Raw genomic sequence first — 20,078 nt, 5'->3', positions numbered from 1 at the left:
GCCCATAAAATGCCATCACTAGGCACAAAATAGGGAAAAGCGCACCCATCGGATCAAACTGTTCTCTTGCTAACAGCTTTATAAAAGTCATGAGTTACTGTTTCACTGAACATGTTCCCCCAAAAGGTGATACTATTCAGCTGTGTTTTTATCTTTTGTAAATAATCACGTATGAGCCGATGGGTGAGAAGGGGAAATGGCTGCCGAGTGCCGGAGCGGAGCTACAGAGAGAGGGGTGGCTTGGTACACATCTTGTTTTGGTCTACAGACAAAGATCAAGCTCCATTTAGTGGTGAAAATTTGCTTATTGCTGCTTTAAAGTCTCAGTATTGTTCAACAAACTCCTTGTGATGATAGGATAGTAAATAATTTTTCCTCCCCCCAAAAAACTGCAGATAGTGTCTGCAGGTTCTTATGGATACTTGCTGACCGTAGAACCCCACTCTGTATTGCAGTTCTTGAACGGAGAGCTTTGGATGTTTTTACTATCCTTCTTACCATCCTACTAATTGAATATGTTGGAAATATAAAGTCGAGTCCTTTTTACTGCCTAGCTTGTAACAGTGCCAGTTATTAAACCATAGCTACTTATTGTAGTCATTGACAGAAATGGGCCACTGTGTGCCATCTTATTGAAGCCACAAGGAACAGAGGTTTAGCAGTGAAGAATTAAAAGTTTGTCAAAACTAAGCAAATATTTTAAGGTTTGGCACTAAGTGTGGTTCGGAGGTTCAACTCCCACCGGCTGCCACTCTGGGTCCCTGAATAACACCCTTAATCCCAGACTGCTCCCCAGGTGCCGCACAGTGGCACCCCACTGCCCCCCCAGGGGATGGGTAAAATGCAGAGGACATATTTTATTGCAAAGTTTGTTGCAATGACAATAAAGATTATTATTATTATTATTATTATACTCACATTGGACCACCAGGCGGTTAGAGATCCGGCGGGGCTTCTCCAAGCCCGGATGCCACACCAGGCAGTCCAGCTTCTTTCCGTTCATGCTGCGCAGCGGGTGGAGAAAGTAGCGGCTGGACACGGCCCCACTTTCGGCGGTGCGGTTCTGGGTGCGGCCGGGCAGGTCGGTGTCCCAGGTGAGCCAGGGGACAGGTTTGCCCACGGCCCGACAGGAGGCGACCTCGCCGAACGGATCGCCTTCCACCATCATCACAGGGTCCAGGGAGGAGATGGGTAAAGCTAGGGAGAGGGGAGAGATCTTTGTGAAAATGTGCGACTCATTGTTCAAGAAATAAATAAATTGTCTATTTTAAAATCGATGTTTCTTTTTTAGACTTTAAGTGATATTGCAGGGCGACACCGTGACCCAAAATAGTCTTTATTTTGTTTTATGGATTACCATAAAAGGCTGGAAAGTCATCGCCCAAAGATGATGCATACAGATGGTATTCCTGACTTTTCAACTAATAAAGGAGGTTACTGTTCACCTCTCAGCCTGACACAACTTTTTTTCAACGCCGACAACAAAGGCTGCTGTCCACCTCAAGGAAGTTCAGCTTTAGCAAACAATGACCAGCTTGAAACAGCACACCTGCACTTGTCCTACCGTCGCCAAGCCAAAATGTCTGCACTTAAAACAGGAAATAAAAAATATTGTACTCTGTTGTATTCTAATGTATTATGTCTGTCGTTGTATTCTAATGTATTATGTCTGTCAGTATGTTTTATATTTTATTGGTGTTTTAACTACTTTACATCACCATGTCACCAGGTGACTATGAACCAGTTCAGGCACTGAGTAAATGCCTAGAAGAAATCAATGCCTGGATGTGGCTACATTTTTTTCAATTGAATAAAAACAAAACAGAAGTAATAATATTTGGACCAATAGAGGAGAGATCAAAAGTTAGCACACAGCTTCAATCGCTTCAGCTAGAAGGTGGGTGTAGCGATGGACTCAGACTTGAACCTTCAAAAGCATCTAAAGACAATTACAAGGTCGGCTGAGGAACATTTCCAGGATTAAAGGACTAATGTCTCAGCAGGATCTGGAAAAACTAATCCAAGCGTTTATATTTAGTAGAATTGATTACTGCAACGGTGTTTTCACAGGTCTGCCTAAAAAGTGGATCAGACAGCTGCAGCTGATCCAGAACGCTGCTGCCTGCATCCTCACTAAGACTAAGAAAGTAGAGCACATCACCCCAGTTCTAAAGTCCTTAAACTGGCTCCCTGTATCTCAGAGAATAGACTTTAAAATACTTCTGTTAGTTTATAAATCCCTGAATGGCTTAGCACCTAAATACATCACAGACTTGTTTTCAGTGCATCAACCCTCCAGACCACTCAGGTCTTCTGGCTCCAGCCTACTCTGCAGAACCAGAACTAAACAAGGAGAAGCAGCATTTTTGTTCCTATGCTCCACTTATCTGGAACAAACTTCCAGAAAACTGTAAAAGTGCTGAAAGCCTGAGTTCCTTTAAATCAAGATTAAAAACACATTTGTTTAGAACTGCCTTTGACTGTTCTAGTTAAACTGTTTTAATGTTCTTTTTTTGTTTCTACATTCCATCCCTACTTGCTTTTATTCCTATATTTTAATCACGTAAAGCATTTTGCATTGTCTCTGTACTGAATTGTGCTATATAAATAAATTTGCCTTGCCTTTGCCTTGCCTCGCCTTACTTTACGTATTCTCCGATGCATTTGTTTGTTTTTTAATATTGAACAGGATGTGCCATAATTATGTACAACAACTTTCCCCCGAACACTGCAAATACTAATTTATTGAATATTGTACATATCTGTGTTGTCAGTGTTTAACAGCAGGATTTAGTTTATGAAATACATCATATTTCATATTTCCTGCATTGTTTTTATACTGTTACTATAGTCATAATGATGTGCATTTTGGTTGAACAATATAGCAAGATTTAAAAAAGAAAAAGAGATATAAGATGAGACTATTATAATTTATATTGAGATCGTCTACATGGTCTAGACTGCGTTAGATTTATCCTTTGATATATTCCAATTTCTCATATTTATCTATAGCGGTCAGTTAAAAATTGTGCTTGTGAGACATTTGAGATAAAGCTTTGATGCAGAGACACCTTTACTTTACGACAAGAAAATCATATCGAGATATGATGTGCTTGTTTGTCTGTGCTTTCTGTGTCTCTGTTCTGTCTTCTGTAACCCCAGTCGGTCGAGGCAGATGACCGTTCATACTGAGCCCGGTTCTGCCGGAGGTTTTTCCTTCCCGTTAATGGGTGGTTTTTCTTCCCACTGTCGCTTCATGCTTGCTCAGTATGAGGGATTGCAGCAAAGCCATGTACAATGCAGACGACTCTCCCTGTGGCTCTACGGTTCCCCAGGAGTGACTGCTGCTTGTCGGGACTTTGATGCAATCAACTGGTTTCCTTATATAGGACATTTTTGACCAATCTGTATAATCTGACCCAATCTGTATAATATGATTGAACTTGACTTTGTAAAGTGCCTTGAGATGACATGTTTCATGATTTGGCGCTATATAAATAAAATTGAATTGAAATTGAATTGAATAAATATTGTATATTGGCATTCAGCCTAAAAAATAAATCAAGATATTAATTTTGGTCCATATCGCCCAGCCCTATGTGCAATTATTGTAATATCTACCCAAACACTGCCAATACTTGTTTGTTTGTAGTATTTTATGTGTTTGATGTCATGTGTGTTGTGTCAACCTGCATTGTTTTTATATTTAAGCATCGTTTTTATACTGTTACAGTTACACACCACCACTATTTTAGTTGTAGCTAAAGAGTAAAGCCAATCGTATGTCCTTCTAATAACAAACGTGTCTTCAAAGTCTGATCAATCTGAAATTACTTTTTGCAGGGCGACGTATTTATTTGATTTTCAGTTTTGTTGCGCAAATTATTTGTCCCATCCTTTTTCAATGCTTTATGTTTTAACAAGTGATGGCATTTTAACAGATGAGCATAGACTTTTGAGACGTGAAATCATTCAAGAATGAGAAAATAATTAGTTAATAAAAGAAGAGAAACTTTAAACCAAGAGTGTTTTTTTGTGTGTGTCGTCCCGTTGCTAGCTGGAGTTTATGAGGATTCCCCCCTTGTTTTTTTACTTAGATTTCACACAGCGTGCCAATTGTTTTTGTCGAAACAGGCGGCTTGTACTCAGAGCAAGCAAGACCAGGATTAAATTACAAAGTTTCTGTTTAGCATTTCATTTCATTTCAGCGGTTTCAGCAGAAACTCGCTGTCTTTCCAAAAGCCTAACTTGGTTAATTGGAATGGGGACTGGGCAGGATTTCACGCCGTAAACAGATCTATTTATACTTAAACACTTTTGTTTTTATTTTGTATCCAACTGGTTTAGCATGACTGTGATTCATTGCGTAGTCACGATCATCCAGTAGATGATAAATCTGCACATGGGACTGGATTTTCTTTTTTAATGAAATAGTAACAAAAGCTGTTATGGTTTAATTCATTCCTTAAAACCCAAAACAAATGACATCATGGTGTCTCACATCTGCAGAATAAACCTGCAGCCAGCAAAGTAAAGTTCAGTGTTTTCACACGTACGGTGCCTGGCAAAAGCATTCACCCCCCTTCCCCCGAAAGTATTCATCCCCCCCCCCCCCCCACCCCCACCCCTTGGCTTTTTACCTATTTTATTTAACTCCAACCTGTAATTTATGTATCCAGCTGGATACATATGCTCACTGGCCACTTTATTAGGTACACCTTCTTGGTATCGAGTTGGACCCTTTTTGCCTTCAGAACTGCCTTAATCCTTCATGCCACAGATTCAACAAGGTACTGGAAACATTCCTCAGAGAGTTTGGTCCATATTGACATGATAGCATCACGCAGATGCCGCAGATTTGTCCGCTGCACATCCATGATGCAAATCTCCCGCTCCAGCTGGATACATACTGTGTGCTCGTGTTAATCATTAGTTCTGGTGCAACCAGTTAGCTTCAAAAGTTACGCAATTAGTTAAATGAAGTCCAACTGTGTGCAATCCGAGTGTCACATGACTGAAATATACAAAGAGCAGTTAATTAGGAAGGCTGAGTCTATCTTGGATAATTACACCCATCCCCTACACAACCAATTTCAGTTTCTACCCTCTGGTTCCCGTTTTAAATATCCACCAGCCCTGACAAATAGATACAAACATTCCTTTCTTCCCTCTGCTGTCCAGCTGCTAAACGCTACCAGGAAAATCAGATAGTCACACGTTGCATACATATAAGCCTTTGCTTTATTCACTCTCTGCGCTGCACATATTTATATATATATTTATTCACCTTACTTTTATATTTATGTGTTTCTTGTTTTTTTAATGGTGAAGTGTGAATGTTTATTACTACTGCACAAAAATTGCCCATATTGGGACAAATAAAGTTACTACTACTACTACATGATCTATTAAAATAAACACACCTTTTCTGAAAGACACCATGAAGACCGAGGAGCTCTCCACAACAGAGACTGGAGGATCTGTCCATGGGACCACAATAAGCCATTGAGCATACTTTATGGAAGATGTGCCAGAAAAAAAAGTTTATAAAAAAAAGTAAGAAGGCGCGTTCTGAGTTTGCCAAAAGACACATCGGCTACTTCCCAAATGTGCTCTGGTCAGATGAGACAAAAATTAAACGCCTGCCAAGGAAAACGCTACATCTGGTGCCAACATCCCCTCATCCTAAGAATGTCCCACAGTGAAACATGGTGGTGGCAGCGTCATGCTGCGGGGATGTTTTTTAGTATCAGGGGCTGGGAAACTGGTCATAAATGCAGGGATGTTCTTCAGTGAGTATGCAGTATGCTTCAGATTAACCATCCAGTAGGACAATGACCCGAAGCATACCGCTGAAAAAGCATTCAACCAGTTTAAGGAGAAACATTTAATGTGTTGGAATGGCCTAGTCAAAGCCCAGAACTTAATCAAATTCGAGAGCAGGTGGTTAGATTTGAACAACGGTGTTAACGAGCAAAAACCCTTTAATATGAAGGAGCTGGAGGACGGTTGCCTTAAGCAATGGGCAAATTCCTTAAGCTAATACTTTGCAAGGCAGTGTAGACTAGAGATTTTATTGCAAGAGAGAAAAGACAAACACATGTCTATTTTTTTTCCTCTAATGAATCTGTTTTTGTATCCTCTATGAAACATACAATTAATGTTTCCAGGAGTTTAATAGCGCTTTAAAAAGGTTAGTTTGATTTGGCACAGTCTGTTCATGCAAGACCGAAACCTGCTTGAGCAGGTTGGTCCAGTTCCAGGTTGTTGTAACGTGTGTTCAGGACACTTCCTGCACGGACATTTTAAATGCAAATGGTTCTTTTACAGCCCAGTGTCTCAACTTTCCGAAAATTTGGAACTGGAGGTTGTCGGTTACTCGTCTGTGTGCATTTCTGTTGCTGCGCCTGATCCGAGGCGTGCCAAAACAAGCCTTTAAGCTCGGAGCATCGCCGCCGATGGTGACTGGCAGCGGAATGAGACGATCAGAGGTGATAGCATCGCTATAATATTTACCTGTTTGAAAAAAAGGATCCGCCCATAGATGCTTATTCCCACAGCTGCTGTGATGATTCAAATAAATGATAATGCCTCATGTGAGGCACTCGGGAAGTGGAAACAACCCACAAAAATGGTGACAAGTCCTGCCAAAGAAAACCAGTTTGCTTGAGGCATTTTTTTCCTTAAATGTTTATTTTTATTTATTTTTTTGCAAGCTATTTAGCCAACAATATACAGATTAAAGGATGCGGAGGGCAACATTTTTGGAAAAAACGTCTCAAACTGGAATCCTGTCGCAGTCTTAAAAGCTCACCTCCATGTTTGCAGGTGGCCTCCACAGATATAGTGCCTGGTTTCATATTTTACGGTCCCTTGCAAACGTGTTCTCACCCCTGGAATGTTTTTCCTCGCTTTGTCTCGTTACAATTAGAAAGAAAACTGAAAAGACGTGTGTTTGTTTGTTTGTTTTTTTACTCCCCTTTAATCTGATACCCCTAAATAACATCCAGTGCTGCAGATTGCCTGCAGAAGTCAGCTGTTGAATAGAGAGTTCATCTATGTGTGTGATTAAATCTCAGAACAAATCCAGCAAAGTCTCAGATGTTTATCAGAGAAGAATCACGAAGGACCAAGGGACACAGCAGACGGGTCAGGGAGAAAGCTATGGAGACTTTCAAAGCAGGGTTAGGTAATAAAACAACACCCAAAGCTTTAAAAATCCCTCCGTTTGCTTTAATCCATCATCAGAAAATCAAAAGAGCATGCCACGACTGCAAACCAACCAATGTACGGTCGTTCAGCTACACTGACAGCTCTGACAAAGACAGCATTCATTAGAGAAGCAGCCAGGAGCCTCTGGAGGAGGAGAAAAGCTCGTCAAGTGGGAGAATCTGTCGACAGGAAAGCTATTAGCTGTGCCCTTCACCAGATCTGCTCTTTAGGCGAGACAGTTTGCCACGAGCCAGCTATGGGACACAGCAAAGGTGCGGAAAGAAGGTTCCCTGGTCAGATGCAGCCAAAACTGAACCTTTTAGGCCTACATGTAAAATGTTACATGTGGCATAAAACTAACGCGGAGCTACAATTGAATGGTTTAGATCACCAAACTGAAATGTACTTATAGGCCTTGACAACAGCAATGGTGATAGTAAAAAATAATAAAGAATGAATTATCCGTATCCTACTTCCTATAAAATTAAAATGACAGCCAAACACACGGTCAGTGTTGATCAAAACAAGTTGAAAGCAGTGGCTGGCTGACAAATGTACTATTATTATTACTGATTAATAAAGAGGAACTTGCTGGATGTTTGTGCTCCTATTTATAAGAAAGCAAAAAACCAAATACACACTTTGTGAGAGATTTTCCATTTCAAGGATATTTTAGAGAAAGTTTCTCCCTTTTACCTCACGGCTCCTCGGTCTCCCCCTAACTTCAGGTTAAGAGTGTCGTCCTCCATAGCAGGAGTCTATCCTTCACCTTTCACACCAACAACATCACCTGTTCTGCTTGTTCTCACCTACGCATCATCAATCTTCTTCGTCCCTCCCTTTCCCTGCAGCTACCCTCACCCTGTCCAATCCCGAATCGACAGCAACGCTTTTTCTCTGCTCTGCCTCAGAAATCTCTCCATAAACTACAAGTGGTTCAGAAATCAGAGAGTTAACGCACCGGGATTATCTGTCCATTGTAACTTTACTGTTGCTGCGCTGCTTGATTTTTAGTGTTCCTGAGCGCTGAAAAGCACTTTTAAATCAAATATATTAATATCTTTATTGTTATTTATTTTTTTTACCCCCATCAGCATCAACCACCTGTGCTGTCGTGCCAAACTTTTTACAATTTTTTAACACAAACGGCCCCCGGGCCGCACATGGAGCATCCCTGGTGCAGAACAGAGTCTAGAGCCAAAGACGATTGAGAACTGATGTCCACAGATGCTCTTGATCAAGTCTGAGCTTGAATTATTTTGTAAAAAATAATGGATAATAATTGAATTTCCTCCCATATTTGCAGCTGTAATTATAGAAAAAAGCAGGTTTTCAATCTTTGAGCTCAGTAGGACTGTAAGCTACACATTTTACATATTTGATTTTAGGATAAACTCAGCAGTTTACCAATAAATCCTCTTGATGTGTTTTACTAAATGTCTGAAAACAATGTTTTCAGACATTTGAAAACAATGTTTTCAGACATTTGAAAACAATGTTTTCAGACATTTCACGTACAGATTCAATAGATTATATTGAAAGAGAATAGACGATTCTCTTTCATTATAAGAGGCCCCAACTTGGCTCGTTCAAGTCGTTTATGTCGTAATTGTGAAATTATCAAACCGCCTTTTATTGACAGCTCATCCCTTTATGGTTTTATCACAACTCAAATAGCCCTGACAGGCAAAACGCATCAGAAAACAGAGGACATGAAACTTACTCCAGACAGTAAGCTTGATGCGCCTTTCGAAGTTTCCGCTGGGGAAGGTGGAGATGTGACAACTGTAGACGCCTTCGTCAGACTCCTGCGTGTTGGGGAGGAGCAGAGCCGAGCTCTCAGTAGTCGGGGCGAAGCTCTCGAACTTCACCCGGTCGGCGTAACGGCCAAACCCTGAAAAGAAATTAATAATTAGCCCAATTTTTCCACTGATCTTCCCCTTCTGACATGCTCCGTTTATCAGGGCGACTCTGAACGCAATCTTAAGAGGTATTCCTGCCGTGATCGGTGTGTTAAGAGTGACTTGGTCTGCTCAGGACGTCGGGAACGCTCCGACCTCCAATCGGCGGATAATCAACATGTTGGATTGAATTGGCCCAACATCATAGCGTGGTCCGTGAGCACAAACGGGCAATCGTTGTGCAATTGTTGCAATTTTATGTGTTTGAGCAGATCTCTCTTGTAAATAAGACACAGAGTCTTCAGGGACTAACTTGTATAAATAAAGGATCAATAATAACAATTAAAAGAAACAAGAATGAAGCATGTCAAATATGACGTGTAGCAAATCGGAGAGCAAAGTGATAGAAACCCGTAGAAAAAAACAACAACACAGCAGCAACTCACGCCCATATCTAGTGCTTCCATCTTGTACATTTCACAGTTTAAAGTGCCTTGCTCTTATGAGATGAACAAATTTAGTTTCCTTTGAATTTGCACCTTTAGCAGAAATGTCTCTTTTTTTTCATGAAGGACTCATGAATTGTGCAACAAAAAGAAACTTTGACCTGACTTAAATGTTTTTGCACCCATCCTACAAACCTTTGCCCAAAGGACATTTTGACTTGTTTTAGCAGATTGATGAAAACACACCAGGATCCTGTCTGTGATGTTTATAGACAGGACCTCTAGGTGTAGTCGAGGCGAGAAGCGATTTTGGTTCTGGAACCTCAGGGTCTTAGCTTAGCTTTTTGTAGATGATGTAGTTCTGTCCACATCTTCATGCCATAGTTAACTGGAGAGGTTTGCAGTGGAGTGTGAAAAGGCAGGAATGAGAGTCAGTTTGACAGGAAAATACAGACAGACTTTCCTCTGGATCAGGGGTCAGTTTGTAGCTTATTTTAAAAAACAAAGATATATCTTTTTGCTAACACTTAAGGACAGGATGTAGTGGGAGATGGTTTAGTCCATTCAGCCTAATGTGGTCTAACAGCTATTTTGGAGACTCTAAGATGCAACTCTTTGCAGCAACTCTACAACGGGGAGCTTTGGAGTTGTTTTTTTTAACGCCTGTTATCTTCCTCCTTAATATGCGCATTGGTGCAATTGTCAGAGTTGAAGTTGTCTTACAGATGTTTGTTACTCTGACTGTAGAGAAGAGCAAGTTGAGGTGAGTAGCTCATTCTTTCAAAGCCATTTCCTATTTACGAATAACAACTCCCATATGCATTAATTGCGTGGCAAGGTTTCTCTCCTTTGTAATTCTGACAAAAAATATCTTAGAGAAATGTTTTTTCTTAATCAGGTCATATTTATACCCCAAGAAAAATTCAAAGTAAAAATTATTACCGTCATTTTCGGACTATAAGGCACAGTTAAAATCCTTACACCTTCTCAAAAATGTATGATGCGTCTTATAATCCGCTGCGCCTTATATATGATTGTCGTTGTGCTTACTGACTGATTTTATGTGGTGCAATGCGCTAAAAAAATCTGTTAAAATGTGTAAGTACGACTTTAGTTAGCAATGAAGCCGCTAAATGGATATTAGGAGCATTACGGTACACTGTGTCACTACCTGATAGGACCCCTGAGCTGTCTACAAGACTGCCTGACTGTATTGTCTAAACTAGAAGTGCATTCATGTAAGGCAGCCCGCGTCCGGAGTACGCACTAGCAACAATAAACCAAGTAAATTAATTCAATATAAAAGTGTTTATAATGTTTATAATGTTAGAAACAGGCCAGTGTAGTCCAACTACTCTGTCCTCCCATCAGAGACGGATAGCTCTCCCTCTCAGGAGAGATCTGTGTACGCGGAGGTGCGGAGTGATATTACACACATTATTATTTAATGCGCTTTATGGTCCGAAAAATACGGGTACTTTGAAGTTTGTAAACACTCTGATAAGCTCCAAGTATAAATTACAAAAAAAAAAAAGTGCCAATAATTGTGGCACAATTGATTTTGAAGCTATTTCTTTACAAGACATTTCCCCCCCCCCCAATGAAAACATTTTCTCCTTTGGTGATTTAGTACCTCTAAGGCCCTCGCTGAAGTGGTTCATGATGATTGGCTCCTTGGTGCCATCTGGGAGCTCCTTGTTCCAGGTGACCTGCACCACACTTTCCCCCTCCGCCGTCTTGTAATGGCAGGGGAGTCTGGTCTGAGTGTCGGTGTAGGAGAGAAGCTCGGTGCTGGGCTGAAGAGGCTCCACAAAGGCCCCCCGAACGCACGCCGCTACGGGGAGAACAGAAAGGAGTAATCAGTTAGAGATAAAAAAAAATAAATATTGCTTGCAGGGAGGAAGAATGCATGAACTCCTACATGTAGTTTCCAGGAAAGCTGAATGATAAAACCAAATGTTACAACATTTTCTGGCTTATCTTGAGATAACTAAACTGGGATCATCTGCATTCTTTTTAAAGGAAAGGTTATTTGCACATGTTGTATCCTAAAGTTGTATTTACCATACAATATTGTTCTATTAAAAATGTGGTCTGTTAAGGGAGTCACATCCTCCTTAAGTGCATGACTAAAGAAGTTATGCAGCGCCTCAATAGGTTTGTTTGCAGACAAACACTCCCATAGGTCACGGCTAAAACTTCACCCAACCTGCTTGGCTTTGGCCTCACCGTCCTGGAAAAAAAAACACGCAGACGTCTTAAAGAAAGACAAGGAAGGTCTAAATGTGCTTTAAGACACCTGGGCTAAAAAAAAGTACAGCTCTTCAAATGGAGTTAAGTCTTTTTCTTTTAGAAGATAAAGGTTTCCCTGCTTCAAAGCGGACAATAATGAGGACGGTTTACTGCTAATCCTGATTTCCTTGCTCATAAATGACTGCAGTGGTTTCATCTCTGTGACGCTTGTCCCAGCGATGAAAACAGATAAACTATTTTTACATTTTGGAGTTAGTCTGTTTTGCATTCAGAGTAAAATGTTATTCATTTAGCATTTGGATAGTCATCACCTTTCCGATACCGTTTCCAAACACTTCAATTAACGTCTGCTCTGTAACGTTCAAATGTAGCACAACATATAATGCCATTTTCACCAAACTGAAAAAGTAATCTTCGGACCAAGCTTCTTCTTTTTTTCAGAAAGCTTTTATCTATTGCGGACATTTTAAACTGTGTGCAAAGCTGCCAAACAGGAAATGAGGTTGCTTCCTCGAATCAACAAGATCTTGGCAAACAGCCTCAGGACCAGCTTGTTTCGTAACAGCTAATGTTATTTTTTTTTTCCATTATTATTAATTTAGACAAGTTTTAAACCCCAATACATGCCTTGATGTTAGAATTTCAATTTCAAAGAACCCTTTTGAGGAGTCAGGCATATTTTAAACCTTCCTGGTATTCAAATACAGTCACTTCTGGCTTTAAAAGGACCAAAAACAAGTTTGCAACAGCAGTTAGAAAATAAGCGATGTTAACGGAGACACATTCATCATAGAGCCGAATAATATAACTTGGAGGTTTTAATTATTTATTTGAAAAATGTCTTTTACCAGAGATGTTTGTCTGAGTTACACACAACTTGTAGGATTTTTTTTAAATTAAGGAGCACAAGTTTATATTCTTTGGTGATTTTCTCCACTTCCCACAGGGTCAGTTTCATACCAACAAGTTCAAATATACACATGAATCCCCGATAATATGCAGATCAGTTTTCCTCAGCATGTTTCAGCTTGATTTCTTGCTTCTAATTCTGAGTTTATTTAAACTGGTTGGTTTCCTGGCATGGACTAACAATCAGTTTTTAACAGATCTGCCACCAAAGGGTTTTGAGGAGGACCTTCAGGAACAGCGAGTCAAGCCTCCCCAAGCCGGATCTGATGTGTGTTTGGGATCTTCGTCAACAAAGAAAACCCAATTATGTTTCAATCACCTGCAAACTGTGAGGGGCCAGATGAAAGGAAAGATGCAGGAAATGCTCCGGGTCATACCTGGAAGATGGAGCCAGTTTTTATGTCGGCCCTGCTCCAAAGTTAACGCCTAAAAGCTGGACTGAACACATAGATAAGCCGAATGCCTTCAGGGGAAAAGTTTAAAAGTCAGACAGGACAAAGATTGGGGTAGCAGGGTGGCGGTAGCATCAGATCTCAAATAGGTAGCACCCTATATGAGATCTGTGGTTTACGCTGAAAAGCAACGTCTGTGGGAGGAAACCAACCGATTTAATGCAAAAAAAAATGACTGAAACTGCACAGTATAGTTGTCTGGAGTTACAATGATGATAATAGCGATTTTGGGTTAAGCTGCATAATGCTCACTCCTCTTTTCATATTATCCAGGTTTCTTCACCAAAGCCAATAAAAGTCCATCCAACTGTCAAAATTTATAATTCATTAATGCATGGTCCTTAAAATATAATAAATGATAGTGATTGGATTAAATGTGCAACTACTCTACTTATTGATACAGTTAAGGGCCAAAAAAGAGTAAAAACATAAAGATTTGCACCCAAGCGCTCAACCTTGATGGATGAACTTATGGTTTTCTTTAGTATTCACTGCACATACAGGGCATTTCATTCTATTAAGTGCTCAGTTTATCTTATTTTGATCCTTGTTTTGTTTTTTTAGCCTTGCTTTTCCAGTAAAGCTACCCAACCAGATTGCATCTTGAGCCTAATAATTAAACAAAACGATGTTACAAACGCTTTAATAGGATTCTATGTAACTTTACATTTGAAGCTTGACTATTTAGAAGTACCCATGTCATGCGTGATTTGTTTTAAAACCAATCGAAACTGGCCAAAATGTCGGCTCATTAATTACTTTCATCAGACCCGTCTCAAAGGCTGCATTTACCCGTGGGAGCCCAGCAGAGACGAGTGCGGGACACAGAGAGAAAGCGGTGCATCAAAAACTCAAACCGGAAAAACCAAAGAACTGAACTTTGATTTCTGGGACGAACACTTTTATTTCTTCTCTGGTTACTGATTCACAAACTCGACAAATGATTACAAAGACGCCAATACGGGATACAGACTCCTACGGATCCTGCAAGGACACATCGACGCAACCAGAGGCCCCACGGGTCCCACACAGGGAGGAAATGTCAATCTGGAGTTGGAGGCCGTGGGACGGACACCGAGTTGGACTGAAAGTTGGGTTTTAGAGCGAGGCCGAAAGCTGTGAAGCCAGAGATGAGACAAAGCAGATAAAGAGAAGAAAGAAAGAGTTAACCACTGTTCACACACTTCCAGACAAACACGACCTCACAAAGCTGCCTTTCAAGCTTTTCCTGCTCACTCAGGGTGACAGTAACTCCATCACACCTGGGGTTATCACACCTGTTGAAACCAGGAGTCTGATAACCGCATTTGTTCTTCTAAATGGAGCGTCGCTCTGTCAGTGACTTAGAGCCACGGCGACGAGGGGAAACAAAGAGAGACGAGCAGCACCTGAATTTGGTCGTGAAATCAGGAGGATGCTGGTTGCGCAACGAGCTCTGACTCACGTCAAGAAGAAAGAGGAATGCGCCCGAGCCGCATTCTGTCCTGTCACACCTTCAGAGAACGTGCATGCCCCCCCCGATCCAAAGTGTGCAGACACCAAAGACTTTACATGCAGCCGTCTGGGTACGCGGGTTTCACGCTGCAGGGATTCGCTTTACCAAACTTGCAACAGTAGAAATCCAATGTTTTACAGGGGGTTCACTGCTCTGGGTAAGCCGGGCAAGAAAAAAAAGAACTTTATGAACTTGTGCATGCATTAAAAGCAGGTGGACAACCCAACAGCCTTTTGAGCTTGGCTTGTAATATCCTCTAAACCCTCCCAAAACAGCACATTAAGTGCTGAGCATGTTTTCTTTGGTCGTTTCCCAACGTCAAAACCAGAAAAACAGAAGATTTGCTTTAACCTGTGGTGAACTATCTGAGTCCTGATGATTGACATTTAAGGCATTCAATGGAAAAAAAAAAGTACTTGTTGATAAAATTAAATAATCAGAGAAAAGCTGCTGTGTAAAGCATTAATAAGCACTCCTGGAAAGAAGTATAAAACACCTTCATATAAATGTGTTTTTTTTTTATTGCAGGATAATTTCACACTGAAATTTTGAGAAAAATGCAGCATATAATTTAAGTTTATTTATTCAGTAGAGGTAAAAAAAAACATTACATTAAGAAATAACTGGGTTGTCTTTTTGCATAAAATCTGTGTCGTACCCCTTAAAATGCCTATAAAGTAAAGAGTAAAATCAATTCTCCCCCGGGGTATAATTATGCCAATTTCTCTTAACCACCGGTTTAAAATGAGAAAGACAAGAGAACATGTGATTCTAATAGGGCAGATGTGTGGCAATCTCTCTAAATCAGGAAATGGATACAAGATCAAAGATGAAGCTCCCAAACTCGGCCAAATTAGAACTGAAACATTTTAATTACTGCCCTAAGACAATCCAGATTCGTAAAGCTCCCAACGTTTATCTCATCGCCACACACAGTAAGCGGGATAATAAAAAAAATACAAAAGCATCAAAGCTCACGGATGGGGACGTGTCGCAATTTTTAAGTTCAGTTTCAGATTGTGCAACTGCATTATACGAGTCAGATAAAGATCATTTTAAGTCCTATTGCACATCGGTATCAGTCATTTAAAAAAAAAACTTGCTTTTAAAAAAATAAAAAAAAGGGCATAGCTGTTAGAGTAGTTAAGAGTTCTGGGGGAAAAAAACAAAGTGAACCAATCAGAAACTCGTGTTTGTCTCCGGGTTGTTTTTGTCAACGCTGTATGCTGTTTCCTTGTTGGAATACCTTAAGTATTAAAGTTTAATTTACTTGCATCTGAAAAGAGGGCCTTGGACCACTGGGGCAACAGTCCAGCCCTACAAGCACAACTCCAGCGACAGTCCTTATCTGTGAATCTCCCTCAGCATTTGAAAGCGCTTTGCCTAACAAGCCACACGAAGCTGCGCCTGTCTCTGTTGCTTGGGCACCTTTTTTCAACCACACTTTTTCCTTCCACTCAACTTTACATTAATGTTTTTGGATACAACAATGAACTCTCTCTGTGGTTTACAACCTTTCAATGATCTTTAACAGAGATATGGCTATAAATAAATAGTTTCCTTGAGCTCTCTGGAGCTCTTTAAAACTTTCAAGCTGATCTTGTCTTTGTTAAGTGGCAACACACTTAAACTAAGAAGCTGCTGAGCTGCTGACCGCCAAACCAGGAGGTGTCCCTCAAGAGCACTAGAAGAACTGTCTCACAAATCAGTTTTACAAAAGTTTTAGTTTTCTTTGTTGCTGTTGTTGTTTGTAGAAGTAATACATCAGCAGTAATTGTATCAACTTTATTGATACTGAACATTATATGTAAAGCAGTGTAGTCTCCACCAAAACAGCAGAAGTAAAGTCAAACATCCTTACAAAGATATCAACATGAAGAACAATTACAGTCTTTCCCTGAAATTATCTTGTATAATAATAACTTAAAAAAATCAATAATTAAAATCAAGAGGCCTTCTGGTCCAAGCTCTAGATTACATGACATTACTTAGAAAAACACTGTTGTTGTTTTTTAAAGTACCATTTGTCCCAACTGCTATTAAATAAGTTGTGCAAAATTTAATGTAAAGCTGCACAGGCTAACATCAAGTAAAGAAACAATCTTGTGTAGCCAGGGATACAGCTTCTCAGTCTGCCTTTGTCTGTTTGACCCATGCTGTCCTCTTGACACCACCCACAGGACCGGAGTGGTACTGCAGTGTTCCTCACAACTTCCCCATACGTCACTGGGGTGTTTTCCATAAACGGTCTCTAACAAATGAAAACACGTCAAACTTAAAAGCCCCAGGCTTTGGCTTACCCCAGGAAAGTCCTGCATTGATCTGTGCTCCATATAGCTCCAGTCACACCAGGACTTTTTCCTGGTATCTCAAAAAAATTACATTAAACTCCAAGAATGCCATGATGGAAACATTTAGCAGCTTTGAATCAGTGACTCCATAAACTTTTTGAGCTGCTCAAGTCTAACACCGGGTGGCTGACATTACTTATAATAATTACATTATTATAACAATTAAGCTACATGCACAATGCACAGCCGTTTGAACATGCATGGGATAATGGGAATTTTGATTCAACTGTGGTGCTTGATAGTCGTCGTAAGGCCCCGCAAATCTCACAGCTCAGCCTGTTAATCATACATCAGCTCTGGAGGATCTGACACTGGGTGAGATCCCTGAGAAGATTGTGTTGAATTGGAAACACTTTGAGACTCTTAGCTGTTTGACTAAAGCTGCACAAACAGAGTTTAAAACACAGGACGTCCTCTTAAGCTAACTCTCACCCTGAAGGTTTTGCAGAGAAATCAATCCTCGTTGACAGGATAATGGATTTTTGCTTTAGAGTGTACACTGATGTTGAATGAAACAGTACACCATGTTTCATTGACATGGGTTGTTCCTACTTTGTTACCCTCCATTGTTTAACTCTGGAAGGCTCATCTTCAACTTATTCCTGTTGTTTCTACAGTCCAAGGGTTTCCACTTGATCTGCTTTGAAGTGATAAATGATAAAAGTGTGTTTGTGCAGGCCAAGTTTAAAAAAGGGAAACCTTAAGTGGTGTATTTCGGTGTAATTCACCTGTGTGCCCTCGCTAACCCCACCTTCACATAACACTGAGACGAATAAGTCAGCTACAACACAGATTGTCTTTGCACGAGCTCGGGGAGGGTATCTGGGGTTCTCAAGAACACAATTAACTTTGCTTTAAACATGGCGGAGCTTAGAGCTACCAGGCTGTTCTAATTCAATTCAATTTTATTTTATTTATATTGCGCCAATTCATGAAACATGTCATCTCGAGGCACTCTACAAAGTCAAATTCAATCATATTATACAGATTGGTCAAAATTCCCTATATAACGGAACCAGTTGATTGCTTCAAAGTCCCGACAAGCAGCATTCACTCCTGGAGAAGCGTAGAGCTACAGGGAGAGTTGTCTGCTTTGTCCATGGCTTTGCAGCAATCCCTCATACTAAGCAAGCATGAAGGGACAGTGGGAAGAAAAACCACCCTATTAGCGGGAAGGAAAAACCTCCAGCAGAACCGGGGTCAGTATGAACGGTCATCTGCCTCGACCGACTCGGGGTTACAGAAGACACAGCAGAGACCAAGTATCCATAATTTCTCTATGTTGGCAGAAAATGTGGATCCTGGTTGTGGAACCTGGAACTCGGGACCAACAGTGGTAGTTCATCAATAATGTGTGGCCTACATGCATCGGTGTGCATTGCACAACAAAAGAAGATGAATCTGAACTGGTTACACTCACATCATGTCTATGCTGCCACCTCATCACATCCACACTGAGGTAAGAGCTCTCCTCCTAGTTACTCTAGCTCATGCTTTATGTCCATACACAGCTGTAGCTGCAAAACATGATCTTACTAAAGTGCTTCAATAGCCTCTGTGCCAGGAAATATGACAGTTGGGCCTTTTGTGTGCTTGGCTCAACATCCCCTGCTGAGGAGAGGGGTGCACACACCTCCAAATTGCGCATATAGCCAGCTTTTCAAACTGCTATATAAGCTGTAAAATATGTATTCATCATGCGGTCAAAGAGAAGCCGAGGCATCTCATTTAATGATGGTTGTTAACAACGATGCTTTTTGGATTGTTGCACCAACACTTTTTACCAACTACAAGCTTTAGAGAGCATAAATTACAGGGAAAAGAACATCTGTAGCAATCTCACAAAAACATGCCGTTTTTTTTGTGCATTAAAAGTATATGCAGAATACCTGATGAAGAGGAATGACAGCAATTCTTGTGTTGACATCAATCCTGCTTAATGTTCCAGGATATAAACGAGCATGTTGAAAGTACCAAACAAGTCTGCCAAAAATCCTGCCATCCTGCACAAGATCAGTAAACAAATGCTGCAGAAGATCAGCAGCTACATCTGCACGTTTCCAAACACATTTTTAACGTCTCTGTTAAATTTGTTTTGTGTCTGGGAGGAAAATGTCAGCAGAAACATGCATTCTTCAGCCCCACCCATCCTATGCAACTTTAGGACATTTCAGAACTGCAGCGCACATGTGAAAATGTTATCTCTATAGTTTTTTTCTAACATTGCCGTCGGCTTGGTACGTACCTTTTTAAAACAAAGATGAAGAATAGTCCCATAATTCTAACCTGTCAATTTTCTATTGCTACTCTCCACGTTTGCATTACTTTAGGTTAGAAAACTTTGTTTTCTCTATCTGACTTATTTTTCCACAAAACATGTGCCTGTGTCAGTGATTTCTCCCTCAGCCAGTTACAGAAGATGGCTGCTCACATTTGACCCTGGTATTGCTGGAGGTTTCTTCTTGTTAATAGTTAGTAGTTTCTCTCCACTTTGCCCACATGCTTGGCTCAGGACAAGTCAATGACTTGCTGAAATAGGCCAGTTTTGATTCAACAGACAACTTTTTATTGATTCATATTACAATAATCCCTAGAATTAAATCATTATACGTATTAATTTGGACAGTATGTCCAAGAACTGAACTGATTTGGACGTAAACTAGAAACGGATTTGTTTTCATTGTGTTATAAAGTCCCTTGAAATGAAAGTTGTTCTAAAATGGTCAAGTATTATAAATTAATTGAACTGCACTGTGAATATACGTATTGTGGTCTAGTACTGAGTTTGAACACTATATAGAATAATTAGGTTAGTAAAAGATTAACCAAGTTTTTTTAACGCTTTTAGGTAAATTATAGTTATATTTATTGTTTAGGTCAAATTTTGAGCAAAAGCATAAAGACACCATGCACAATGTCTGGGCACCTAAAAGTCTCAATTAGGGAACGCCTAAATTAGTTTGAAGTTCCAGAAATTCTCTAACTGTCTTAAAGCCCTAAAGAAAATGCTTGCATTACAACGCACTGTGCATGTTACAGAAAGTTTAAAAAAGGCTTTT

At 40.3% G+C, this 20,078-nt stretch overlaps 1 protein-coding gene across 2 annotated transcripts in view; it reads right to left on the bottom strand.

Moving 5' to 3' along the window:
- The window catches only part of LOC105916730 (nectin-4), a 43,941-nt gene that overhangs the window by 22,455 nt on the left and 1,408 nt on the right, over window positions 1-20,078 (bottom strand). For both annotated transcript variants that reach the window (XM_012851327.3, XM_036138587.1), the window contains exons 2-4: window positions 11,193-11,393; window positions 8,936-9,106; window positions 919-1,197 (exon numbers count right to left, since the gene is read on the bottom strand). In XM_012851327.3, coding sequence (XP_012706781.2) covers window positions 919-1,197; window positions 8,936-9,106; window positions 11,193-11,393 — 651 coding nt within the window. The remainder of the gene's footprint in view (window positions 1-918; window positions 1,198-8,935; window positions 9,107-11,192; window positions 11,394-20,078) is intronic.

This window comes from Fundulus heteroclitus, chromosome 6 (assembly GCF_011125445.2).
Source record: "Fundulus heteroclitus isolate FHET01 chromosome 6, MU-UCD_Fhet_4.1, whole genome shotgun sequence".
In the NCBI taxonomy this organism is placed as follows: Eukaryota; Metazoa; Chordata; class Actinopteri; order Cyprinodontiformes; family Fundulidae; genus Fundulus; species Fundulus heteroclitus.
This window is presented reverse-complemented; position numbering and strand designations above follow the sequence as displayed.